Source organism: Gymnoscopelus microlampas, assembly GCF_963454915.1.
Source record: "Gymnoscopelus microlampas genome assembly, chromosome: 17".
In the NCBI taxonomy this organism is placed as follows: domain Eukaryota; kingdom Metazoa; phylum Chordata; class Actinopteri; order Myctophiformes; family Myctophidae; genus Gymnoscopelus; species Gymnoscopelus microlampas.
Genome location: NC_139954.1, coordinates 14,752,929 through 14,766,764, shown reverse-complemented (window position 1 = coordinate 14,766,764; position 13,836 = coordinate 14,752,929). Strand labels below are relative to the sequence as shown.

At 42.1% G+C, this 13,836-nt stretch overlaps 1 protein-coding gene across 1 annotated transcript; it reads right to left on the bottom strand.

The window, feature by feature from the left end:
- Positions 1–1,717: 1,717 nt before the first annotated feature.
- steap3 (STEAP family member 3, metalloreductase) lies at positions 1,718–9,451 on the bottom strand. The gene is made up of 6 exons (XM_084084069.1): positions 9,411–9,451; positions 7,442–7,956; positions 6,372–6,699; positions 5,274–5,473; positions 4,129–4,293; positions 1,718–2,016 (listed from the first exon to the last, which is right to left on the bottom strand). Exons 2-6 carry the CDS (start codon positions 7,934–7,936, stop codon positions 1,738–1,740), a joined length of 1,467 nt encoding a protein of 488 aa, XP_083940195.1. The 5' UTR covers positions 7,937–7,956; positions 9,411–9,451; the 3' UTR covers positions 1,718–1,737.
- Between the last annotated feature and the right edge of the window lie 4,385 nt (positions 9,452–13,836).

Here is a 13,836-nt window from a genome sequence, read left to right as displayed (position 1 = left end):
CATTATAAAAGTTGTTTCTTTTGTTCCACTTTCAACTTGATGTCCCTATTTTGTACATGTCATAGGCTAAAATGTTCAGAAAATATGCATTCGTTTCTGTGATTTGTAGCACACTCAATGGCACTTTGGGGCTATCAGAGCAGATTGGATGCACATAGTGTAAGACAACATCCTGTAAGGAATAAAACTTGTGTCTAAAATTATTAACCACTTTCAACCTGGCGTCTCAGTTTTGGCCATGTCATTATAGGTGAACATTTTTTTTTAAAATCCCCAATTTCTTTTAATTAGACTTGTTTTCAAAAAAACAGAAATAGCACACGGTATCTACAAGCTCACAATATGTCACACCATTTGTGAGGTTGTTGTAGATCTCTTATTTTCGCTATATGTCATACGACAAAGTGTATAGGTCTTAAATGGTAAAAAAAAGAAAAGCCTCAAATGTGAACACTTGGATGCAGTATTATTTAGGGATGTCCGATATTATCGGCCTCCCGATATTATCGGCCGATATTAGCATAAAAATTGATATCGGGAAAATATCGGTATCGGTTTTTTTGCTTTCTAAATAAGTTACAGGAGTTCTTACTGTATATGGTGTGTGTGATATGAAATTTGAGCTTACCCTAATCACAATAATCCCCGCATATATCGGTATCGGTTGATATCGGTATCGGTAATTAAGAGTTGGACAATATCGGTATATCGGTTATCGGTAAAAAAGCCAATATCGGACAACCCTAGTATTATTGTCATAGCAGGAGGTAGTTGTTGCAATTAGATACGGAACTGTGTTTCTTGAAACATTACAATGGTATGTATACGAAATTATTTACCCTGATTTAACTTCCTGGTAACACTTGACAGTGGCCATAATGCATTGGCCTGTAAATTAATTTGTGTAGAACCACCAGTATTGTACAACAATACTGTTCACCTACACTTTTGTAAGTACATTATGTTATACATAAAGGAAATGTTCAGTACTGGGCTGGCCGAGTATTATTGTGTACTTACAATACCTGCAATCTTCCACAGGTTAATACACTAGTTTAAAGCCATTTTAAAGGCGTAGGAAACTTTGTTCAACTGCATACTCAGTACACACAATAATTCTTAGTTTAACACCAGATGCCACCCATCATTACTGCATGAGGATGATTCAAATATTGTTGAGTAAACTAGCACAAAAATTATCTACTTGATTTTCAAATATCTTCCAGGGCGAGTTGAAGGTTTTCTGGCACGTATTTGTTTACACAGCATCCATTTGTTTTAGTAAGCTACACAGCCCTTAAAAGGGCACTTTAAAATACTAAATATTTGACATTCATAGGGACAATCCCTGCCTGTTCTTATGATTGGATCAATACAGTTCAGTGGCCTGTCATGCTTGGAAAGGGGTTTTGAGTTATGATGATCATACCTGCCATGGTGGAGTGATGATATGAATGTTTTCACCTTTTCCTCTTTCATTTTATAAATACCCTCCACTCCCATATAGAAATGAGGCCATTCACTCTGCCTACATGGTGGCATGTCCCCAAGTACTCGCACATTCCATGACAGGGCTCTACTTGACAAATACAATTTAGGCATTTAGCAGACGCTCTTATCCAGAGCAAGAGCGTAAATGGCAGAAACAACAGTATTGTCAAGGTACTAGGATACCAGGTAACATCAAACTTAGCCAACCCTAACCTACCACCTTCAGTCTTCATCCTCATTGGCTCCTCACGCTTCACTGAAGTTCTGAGGCGGATCCCCGTTGGCTGTCTTTGGTGGGCAGTGCCGCGAGCTCTCCCAGCCCCTGCGGATCTTTGCCAGTCTGAACGCCAGGCAGGGCAGCACCAAGAGGAGCCGGCCCACCAGAACCACACAGGGCACGATGAGCGCCAGGAGATAGGCTGGTGGTAAGTAGTAAGCGTAGGACCAGGAGAAAAAGGCAAAGTCCCAGCCGAAGAAGAGAGTGTGCATGATGGAGAAGGTTAAGGCTCCGTATCCCAGGCCTGACTGGTGAGACAGAAAGTAGGGGAAAGTTTATATGCAAAGAAGTTTGTTAGTACGTAATGTCATGCGGCATAATACACAGACAGTAAAATCCTCAGTGTTAATTTAACTCTGAGAGTATAAAGATTTACCCAATGGATCCGATAGGTTCCATATATTCGTTATGCCAATTCCGGATTTCCTGTATATTATTGAGTTCCTGGTCACTGCTAACTCCTACAGTTAGTTCTAGGGAGAGCACAGACAATCATGTGTCTCCAGCGATACACGTGACATCAAGGCTGCTTCTTTGTAGCCTGGTAAACCCTCCCTCCAGAAATCTCATTTCCATTTGATTTCTGGAGTGAGTCTGGCATGATCGCCCATTCTGCAATATTGGCTGCGGGCTGGAGTTGGGCGGGAGTAATATCAGCAGTTCATTTTTACCACCTCCAGACTATGTGACGCAACGGGACTTTTGAGACGGCCATGCCCAAAATAGGTTGCCTTATTGGGATACATGCGTGTCACTCCCCGCCCCTGCCGGTTCTCTAAATTTATATTTTTAAATAGGCTCTGTCATGATTAATTGACCACATATATGAAGTTAAACAACTCAATTCTATTTAAACGATATCTTAATAGTAAATTCCGTGCCTCAAAAAAGAAGTTTGAGACCGTTTTAAGAACGAAACTAAGAAGTGAAGGCACTCAGACAACAACAATGGCTGCCGTTCGTCTTTTGTCGGCGGCACTCAGGCTGCACTCGGCTTCATTCGGGCTCACTCGAACTCGCCACCTGATTGGCCAACTGTCGCTGTCAATCAGAGCATGTGAGCGGAGCGGAGCGCGAGCGGAGCGGTGAGCGGAGCGACGCGATTTTGACGTGAGCGCGGAGCTGGTTATAAAAAGGTTGGAGCGCTACTCAGAGCGAGGACCGCCTCCCGCTCCAGGCCGCCCTCGCGGGGGCCGCGCACCGAATGTTTGAGCATGCCCGGTCGCACGGACTCAGAGACACACAGACATCCGCAGTGCACAGCGCACCGAGATGTCATTAGAATTTCTACTTTCTTTTTCTTTTCTTTTTTTTTTTACTGTTGAGCGACCCGGTTTGAGCGGAGCGTGGAGCGAGATTTGCGCAAATCAACGTGAGCGAGGAGCGACGGGGAGCGGAGCGCGGGGGGGTTTAACATGAGCGAATAGCGAGCGGCATTTCAGCCCCCTGGAGCGCGGAGCGGCATTTTCACCCGCTCCGCTCCGCTCACATGCTCTGCTGTCAATCACAGAACGATGTGCGACGATGCTGATAGCCTTGTCAGTTTGGCGTACAGAGCCAATATTGCAGAATGGGCGTTCATGCCAGACTCACTCCAGAAATTAAATGGAAATGAGATTTCTGCAGGGAGGGTTTACCAGGCTAGCTTCTTTGCACCTGACAGTGAGGAGTTTCACCGCGAGGACGTAGCGCATGCGGAGGAACATATGAATCCTATTAGTTCCACACCACACCGAATAGGCGCCCTGGGTCAGTGTAGAAGTCACATGTGCAGCGACAGAGATTGTCTTCTCTGACGTCCCCGTCTGGTTTCCCTCACGCAAACATGGATAATGGCTAACCCATAATCTCCGCTGTGGAGGGCAAGAACTACACACCTGCACCACCCAAGCGCCCAATCCATCCGCTCTTAATTTTAACCTTGACCTTTGACCCTTCCACCCAGACCATCTCTTCAGGACAGCTGATCATTGTCACCAAGTTTCATGGAAAATCCGCCCAAGTGTTCTCCAGTTACTGTTCACAGACTGACGGTTACAAAAGTGAAAAGGAATTGGCTATAAATGTTCAGAGATGTAACATTATTTTTGTATTTGAAGTGTTAATCACACAACAATATTTTTTACTGTCTGGATGGCCATCAAAGTTCTCTTGCGGAGACAATACACTGTATATTGCATAACTTCATACAGAAAGGCTTTTGGTTCAGTATTTGCTGACTTAATAGACTACTCACCAATTGTTATGGCAATTCCTACCTTTATAAATGCATTCTTAAATATGTTTCACACTATATATTGTTTCATATAGTTGTACATCCATGAACATTGCTGTAATGAATGTAACTCTGACATACTTACCTGGACAAAAGTAAACTCCCTCCAATTGAGGGCATTTCCCACTGAGGGTAGAGAGGTGATGGCAAGCAAAGTGAGAATTCCAAATCCCAGAATGCCACAGGACAGGTAGAGGTCTGACCTCCAGACCTGCTGATCCTCCCAGGAGTTCTCAACACCAGCTTTCACCTGTAAGTGAAAGGACACAAAGGACATAAAATATTAGAGTAGATTTTCAAAGTAGGATCTAAATAATAAACATTGCTGTGCTCTGTTATTCATAACAAAACATGACATACAGTATGTGGAAGCAGGATAATTAAAATGACCCATTTTTAGTTCTTGAATGATAAAGTCCCAAGGGCATCCAGGGCAATATAATATAATAAATCAAAGGTTAAACGGGGCCTGTGAAATATTCTATATCTTCACAAAGTACGTTGCTACACACAGTCACTTCTACTATTGTAAGAAACATTGGAAATTGGGTGGCAAATCATAATTAATAATAATTACTGTCATCAAAAGTCATACATAAATATTTCCTCCTAATGATCCATGTCTAATATACATCACAAATTCCACCATCAATCAAAAAGGGTATGAATCTGTGTGCATTTTGCTTTGCTGTGTTCTGGTTCATGAATATGCAGTATGGGAAAGAAATAAAGTAGAAAGAGTTCCCAGAAGTTCCAGAAGAACAGCCGCCCAGCATGGTGCAGAGGATATTAGAGAGATGAGAACTCATCACAAACATCTAATGAGCAAAGTCACACTTTATTCTCTGCATTTTGCTTGTGCATCAACTTGTGAAAAACTCATGGCCCTATGCCATAAAATTGTGCAATCGATACAGGTCCCAAATACATAATGCTGGGAAAGCACTGTTGAACGAACTTACATATACAAATCCCTGCCACCTGACAGCACTGAAAACAAACTTCATGACATTTGATACATGTAAACATTATTACATGAAACGACATACGCTAAATCATGTGTTTACCATGTAAACACAGACCTAGTCTGATGTCATAGGTTGAAATTGAGATGCAACATGTCCCCCACCAACGTACAGACACAGATACACACACACACACACACACACACACAACCACATACCCACTAACTAGCACGCTCATTCAATCCCATAACGCACACTCTCCCACCTGTCTGTAGGCTGCATTGAGCAATCTGTATCCAGCAGCTCTCCGTAGTGTCAGACACATACTGTAGACAGCATGGAGGCCAGCACACAGGAAGCTCAGCAAGCCTAGCTGCTTGCGGCCACACAACCACAAGTCTAGCCACTTAGGAAATCGCTTATACTTGGTTCCCCTTCCCAGCTGGAGAATGGCAGCAAATAGACCTGTAGAAAGAAATATTACCTATTACAGCATCCTCCTATAATTTGACAAACCTCTGTAGTGCGTGGTGTAGTTTGTGTAGGCTGGAGCAATTGATCTGATTTTGCACACAGCCATTGACCATTACCATGTGCACCTAACAGCGAAGCCCGTTTTCCGATTACACGAAATCTCAGCTGTTTATTAGCGTTTTTGTGTTCGCTGGCTCCCGGGTTGCCAGATCATGTGCACATATCCCCCCACGGGTATGGTCTAGTAACTTACAATGGGTGAACAGATAGGTACATTATGCAGTGTGTTTTTCAAGGCCATTTCAGCAGAACACATCCATTCGGGAAGTGTTAAAAGTGAAGATTTGTTTAGGTGGTTTTAGCGACACCTGCTGTGATTGGTGGTCTCATCAATTATGCTTTCATAATCATCAGCGTGTAGTCGTGGTGAGGTATGGATTGATACACCCCCAAACAAACCAGCATGGTTAAACCAGAAGCGCATAGTGTTATTTGTACAGTTTTATTTAGATTTAGTTAACATAGCATATTTTTGAATAAGAAGATTAATTAAAAAACCTGCTACCCACCCCTTAGCCAGAGGCTCTTCCAATCCACATTTGACAGTTCTTGTGCACACATTAAATTTGCAAATTTACCTAGGAATGGCAGACCCTGTCAGCACCAATGGAAAATACAAAGTAGAGAGAAACTTACAGAACGCAATGGCCAGTGAGAAAAAGTATCAAATATACATATATTTTTATATAATCTTAAACGGTCTTTTCACACTGGGAGCGTACATTTTGTGTGATCAGTACAGCCACATACTGTAGAACGCGAATATTATGCAGCGATAAAGCGTCATAAGGACCTTCAAGGAATAACATTTTAAACCCCTGGCCAGTACCTGGTAGATACACAATTGCCAGTGTCACCAGGGCGACCGAGGGCAGTGCCTCATTCACTGTCTCCAGTGGAAGCTTGTAGAAGTTGTTCTGGCCATGAGCGAGGTAAGGCATCAGCACGCCCTTCAGGAAGTTGTAGCCGTAAAAGAAGAGAAAGAGGAGGAGGGTAGTGATGATGGGGCCTCCCCAGGAGGGGAAGAGATGAAGGGGAGCTTCCTCAATGTCCTTGGACGCAGCCAGACCCCCCAGGTCCACAGGGTTGAAGCCCATACGGCGGGCGAGCTGGAGAACCCTGGCTTTGGAGTCAGAGCAGTCGCCACAGATCAAGACCTGGAGAGGCACAGACACATCTCATCATCTCCTAAATTATACAAGAAGAAAAATTACAAAAATAAAGCTAAGCAAACTGAATTCAACTCAGCTGTGAGGCCAAACCTGCCCTTCCAGTACTTAGACAAACAATAACCTTTAAAGGACCATACACGTGGTCTTGAATGTCTAACACACGTATTGACTATATTGACTCTTGACATATACTTGACATTAGTGCTGACCATTTTCCAGAACCCACGTGGTTCGGTTGATTTTTGAGGAAGCTACTGGTTTCATTTCTGTACGCTTTGAAAATCAACTTGTAGAGATTTGAAACTTGGTTGAGCTAATGCAACACATTAAATATCCTGATTGCGTGGTTATAATATTTTAGGCAAGTCATGTTTAGCCAACATTTACTCAATGATTCAGGTACGTTCGGTAATGTGTTTATGACTTTGGAAACAATGTAAATAACTACAAAATCTAAATATAATGCCATTAGTGGGAAAATGGTCTATGTTTATGTACTATAATATGGCTGAAGATGTGAATAGACTATGACATGTATTGATGTGGTATGGCCCTTTAAAGCCTGATTTATACTTATTTGTGGATTTTGTGACCATGTCACACACCAACAATAGCAAGCGTCACAACTAAAGTCCAGGTGTTGTGAGCTTGTAGATCGCCATTTGTGACGCACGACACGGTGCACAGCCACGTATGAATCAGGCTTCAGTATGCTTTGCAACCTCACCTGCCTGCTCCCGTCATTGGCGCCCGTCTGCAGGGCCCATGCTGAGATGACGTTGAAGCCCTTCATCACTCTGCTCTGAGGGAACAGCTCGGCCAGCCTCTCCGCGTTAGACGGCCCGGCGTTCTTCAGGCTGACAGCGTTACTCACGTCCACCAGCACCTTCCCAGCCAACGCATCCCTCAACCCCACCAGGCTGTGGTAGTGCTCTGGGTAGAGGGCGATGAACACCAGCCTGTCCGCCGCGGCCACGGCCTCGCTCTGCGACCGTAGCTCCACCCCGTCGGGAAACAGGCCCTTGGCGATGCGCTTCGGATTCCGGCTCCCCACCACCACCCTGAAACCGGAGGCCAGTAGCCGGATGGCTAAGGAGCGAGCGTAGTCCCCCGAGCCGAGGATGCCAATCACAGGGTCTCCCGGGCAACCTAGCGGCGGGGGCTCTGAGACGTCAGAGTCGGAGGCCGCCAGCAGGGGAGTGTTCATATCACCCTGAGACATGGCTCTCCTGCGGTGCGGTGCTACAAGTAGATTACAAGTAGATACATAAGGGCCGTCAAGATAATTGTGTTTTTTGGCATTGAGCATTGGAACATATAAATCAAAATGACCTTTGTAAACAAATCATTGCCCATTGGCAGATATAACAAAATAACATCAATAGTGACACGGAAATGACCAGTACAATCAAAATAAATAATCTACTATAACCAAAACAGGCCATGCATTTCATAATATTATACTTTCAAAAATAGTGTAAATAGACAACCTACATTCCTACAAGGTCACGCACAACACTTTGTGACGCATTGTCAGGCTATTTTCACATTTAAAAAAAAAAATTCATATATATAGATGTGTGGAAGCAATTCTGACGATTATAATGATGTAATAATCGTGACAGGCCTAGTGGTCATCATGCCATAGATGTGTGGTAGAGCAGATGATAGACTACACACCAGTGATATTACACATACATAAAGTCCGGACAGGACTGCTATGAAATATTGTACCATCAATTAACAATTATAGCAGCAGGAGGTGAATAACATGCAGACTGGGAAACAAGTGCGAAGTTTCAACCTGGGCCTTGTGGTACGAAAAACTAAACAAATCAAATATAACACATGAAGTGCTGATATGATCACAAATTGCAAAATGAACAAAGCTCTTCCATTTTTCTGAATAATGTGAAGGCTGGTGGTGATGGTGATGATGATAGTGTAAATTTAAAAACCACTGTGCTGTCACATTACCACATTAACTAAAACCTTGATAGATCATTTGCATTAAGAGCCTCAAAATGTTCAAATGCCAGTTCAAAGAGTTTATTAGTGACTGAGAATATGTCTTTTACAGCTGCTATGTTTATTATATAAATTGACTACTTTAATGCTAGAATTAGTGCATCAATTTACTTGGCTATCTGCTTCTGTTATTGTGGTGGTGGGTGGATGAAGAAAGACTTATTGCACTAATGTCCTACTGAGTACTTTTGGTACTTCAAGTACATTTTGTTACCAATACTTTTGTACTTTTACTCAAGTACATATTGAATTCTGGACTTTTACTTGTAAAAGTATTTCTATATTGCAGTATTATGCTATACTATGTCAGTCAGCTCTTACGTGAGGATCTCATTGGAAACAAGCCATTGCGGCTTTCATGAGCGATCCATTTTGACCTTGTATTGTAAACTGTACTTCCAAGTTCCATGTGCTTTTTCTCTGCAACCTTCTAAATAAAGTATTCAATCAATCAAAAGTTTCGTTTCTACTGAACTGAATCCATGACACTTGCTTGCTTTCACCTCGTCCTCTTGGTTCATAAGTCCACTGTCCAAACATACATTCATAATCATAGCCTGTCTGTAAATCAACCGTCCTGTTTATACCATGATAAACAACACATTTGTACTTAAAAAAACATTACATTGATTTCCACACAAACAGAAACACCGAAAAACACCACTTACCCTTTGTTATTTAACAGCGTGTGTGTGTGTGCAGTAGTGCATCTTGTGTAACCACACAGCGAGCCTATAAGCTTTGCGCGAGGGTCTGCTGCGTGCCAAAAAGAACAGATCTACAAGCTCACAACGCGTCGTCAAGTGACGCGTTGTGAGCTTGTAGGTTTGTTCTTTTTTGGCACGGAGAGTACAACAAAACCACGCCCACATCTGCGTGTAGGAGATAAACAGACCGATTCAACTCATTGATAAGAAACTAAGACTGTCTGTTTCACAATCACAACACACCGTATATGATTACAATCACATGTTTTTTATTTATTTATGAATGAAACAATTACACACTACGCCGTTTTATACGGGAATATTGCGAAAGATGAAAACACAACATTAGGCAACACGCCTGTCCATTTCTGTCCACAGGGTGTCGCTGTTCTAATGTGTTAACAAAACAATTTGAGAACAAGCACTTACATTCACACACATCTAGGCCGTTATATTATACCTCTATGATCTAGGCTACATTGTACTTTGTACTGCATGTGGACAGCACTTTTTTAAAGTACAAAATATGACAATGATATATTAATTATATTGGTTTGCTCTGCCCAAATCAAAGTTTCCACTCCTTTGGCATGTAGGCTAATATATCAAAACACCATGAATGGATTATTTCAAAGCACAATATTTTATAGGCACATTTCCACCTTCTTAGTATTAGACGATGATAGATGATGACATTTGGCATTCTGGATTCACTACGTACGCTAGGCTTGCTTGACCATAGAGATATAGTAGACTAGAACAGCATTAGTTGATATGTAAACTAACCCCCCCCTTTCACTACAGGTCCACTGTAGAGAGAGTCAGCATCATCTTCAAGTTCCTTGGTCTCCACATCACCCAGGACCTCTCCTGGGATGAGCACACGTACCAGCCAATGCCTCCTTCATCTCGGGTGACTGAAGAAGTTTGGCATGGGTCAAATATCCTACGGGCCTTCCACAGAGGTATACCACTGAGAGCTTTTTGACCGGATGCATCACTGCCTGGCATGGAAACAACGCTTAATGCAAGTGCAATCTACACAGCACCATACACACAATACAACACACATTATTATATTGTGTAAACACACAGGCACTCTCAACACTTTATAATTGTTCACACGCACACACATATACACGCGTGTGTGTTCATTTTTTAGCTCTGACAGAATCATTTGGTTTCAGGCTAACACACACACACACACACACACACACACACACACACACACACACACACACACACACACACACACACACAGAGTATATACCTATATATGTGTGTGTGGCATAGTAATCATTGCTTTGTTCAAAGTGAATGCTCAGTAACAGGGTCTTCTTGTCTTTCTAGCTCTTTAGTAAACAAGAAATACATTCTCAGGTTGGGAGACCAATTTTAGGAAAGAGAACTCATGAAGGAAGAAACAAATGCATTTGGAAGTGATGATGACACAAAATCAGATTGAAGCAATCAATTGAAGATTGAAGCTGATACATGTGTACTCTCTCCTCATTGGATGAAATTGGCAACACACCTGGAAATGTATTTTCTGTTTATTTAAGAACTGGAGAGACAGGGAGACCCCTGTTATTGATAAACTCTATAGCAATGATTACGCTCAGAATATATAACTTTTACTTTTTAACAAACAACAAAAAAAACGTTTTCACTTACTGTACACTACATTTAACAAAGGTTTTATAGAAATTTATAAAAATGCAGTATCTAATCAACAAAGTCGGGCAGGGAAACATACGCAAAGATGAATGAGAAAATAAAGTGCTCTTCTGAGGCCACGAGGAAGAGAATTAAGAGCAACTGAGTAGGGCAGATTTTTATACTGTTGGTGACACTGGTCAGCTGCCTCCAATCCCCTTTTTCTTCTACCACTAGCCAGGAACCAGAACACTGTGACAAGGCAGACACATGGCCCTTAGGGCCATCACAACTATTACTACTATTGTTATTTTATTACTATTTTGTCTTGTTGCTGCAATGTCTTGTTGATGTCCAGCGTACAGACACACATTGGTACTGGAAGGACCACCACATACTGGACAGAGGCACAAATCCACAGTGAGACATGCCATGAACAGTACATTATATACAACATTTAATTTATACTCCAATCGCATGGGTATATCGCTTGTTGACAAGTGATGCTGGAGTATAAATTAAGCTTTACTGTAGCCTACTGACTGGATCATATAAAGCATGTTAGACACCAACAGTAGAGCTGCATGTCTTGGTCTGAATGACTGTAAGGTGTTTTATTATAACAACAACAATGCCCACAGGGTGATTTTTTTTAATTACTGTGATTATTGTTATGACAGTGACGTGGCCATACAGCATCTGCAGTACGGAGGTAACGACAGTGAACATCCTTGTAATGTAATCAGTAAGAATGCCCTTGAGAGCATCAACACAACAATTATATTCAACGGCGTTCAGAAAGTTTTCTTCTCATGAATAAAAAGCAAAACAAAAACAAGGCTATGTTTGATAACAGCCAGTACAGAAACACAATGATAAGCATGTATCAGCAGATGTTTGGGAGCCTGACTTACTACATGCTTTGTCATATGGCAGAGTATAAAACACATGCAGGTATACAGGCTACACAGCAGAGAGAGCGAGGGAGGTCACTGATGCATCTTTGTTTAGGCCAATAAGCCCTAATGGTTTCTTTGTTCCCGTCTTCTGCATAGTTCGCCTCGAATTAAGATAATACAGTATATCGATGTGGATAGTTTAATATTTTTGTTTATTTATTTTAAGCCCAAAACCATTATTATTATTATTATTATTGTATGTTGTTGTTGTTTGTTATTATTATTGATGTTGCAATTTCTTATTTTTTTTGCAACGTAGTACTGGCTTATATTCACACTATATTTTTTATCTACGGGACCTAACCTAAATCCCTAAAAGCTCATAGGCTTTTAGGTCTTCCGTAGGTTAAGATGTTATCAATCAATTTTGCGCCTGAGCAAGAAAAGGCTCAGTTGCACATCCCAAAGCTATACTCTTAAACCTTGAGAGTACATGACAGCTGACTATCGTTATGCGAGACCTGTTTATTGACTTCAGGGTGTGACATTATTCCACAAATTAATTCTGATTCTGATTCAAATGCCTACACTGACTCACACTCAGCATCCTATTAGGTCCTGATCTGTTTCCCATTAGGCTGTGTAGCCTAAAGTGGATTAGAGCCAAAATGATGTGGCAGAATCCAGATATACAACTGCAATCCAATTAAAACATATTGCATAGCTATGGCCAAATAATGTGTCACAACTAAACATGTTGTTGAGTCATTTCTGAGGCCTGTCAAGTGTCAATCAGCACACTGAGTTGTGGGGGTCTAGCATCAACTGTTTAGAGTCACAGAAACTCATGGTTTGACTCAATAGTGTCACAACCCGGCCCGTGGGGCCATGACAAATCGAGGAGGACACAGTGGTAGTGCTTAAAAGTAACAATAATTTATTAACAAAATAAAAGGAACTTAAATAATGCTTAAAAAAGGAATGAGGTGTGTAATTCAGTAATCAGTAGTGTCAGCAATGTATGGATGTGTGTTCAATGTAGTGTGGGGTGTTGTAAAGTGTGTGAACTCAGTCATAATGGAAACAAACAAAAGGGTGCTGTCATCTGAAGATGGACACTTGGAATGGTTGGCACCCACTATTTTATAGGGCTCCAGGGAGCATTGATCAGGTGCTCCCAATGCACCTAATTGGGGTGCACCCAAGTTGGCCGACGCCTATAGGATCTGTGGGAGAGATACACACATAGGGGAGTACACCATAAAACCACACAGGCCCTGCAAGCCAGGCCAAGGGGCCGTGACAATAGGCATATTTCTGTAGGATTTAATTAATTAATTCACCCATTCATTGAATTCATAATTCCTTAACTTCATTGTCTCCGCCAGGCCAGACGGCGGAACGCCGGATGGTGGAACACCAGAGACTATGTTTTTGCCCCTGTCCGTCAGTGTGTCCGACTCCGTCCTTCAGTCAGTGTGTCAGTGAGCAGCTAATTTCCGGCACCGTTGGACTGAACGGCGTAAAACTTTGCATGCACACTCCCAGTACGGAGCGTGCATGCCAAATATTTCAAAACGGCTTCATGGTGGTGCTATAACAGGACCCTTCACGTTTTGGCTTATTACTCTTTAACCGTAGGTCATACAGTAAAAGAAAATCAGTCAGAGTTTTAAAATCCCATTCCAATTGGTGATGACCGCCTTCCAAAATATGCATGACTTGGGTCGCAACTCGCAACCTGGCGAAGACCTGTGTTCCGAGGAACTCTAGGATTCTACTGTAGTTGGACTTTGAAGTCACTGAATAAGGAGGACTGTATTGAACTTTGC

Coding starts and splice junctions, on each gene's coding strand:
- steap3 (XM_084084069.1), bottom strand. CDS start 7,936: ATGTCTCAGGGTGATATGAACACTCCCCTGCTGGCGGCCTCCGACTCT. Junction 4,294..5,273: donor TCAATGCAGCCTACAGACAG/GTGGGAGAGTGT, acceptor TTTCACTTACAG/GTGAAAGCTGGTGTTGAGAA. Junction 2,017..4,128: donor GGGAGTTTACTTTTGTCCAG/GTAAGTATGTCA, acceptor CTGTCTCACCAG/TCAGGCCTGGGATACGGAGC.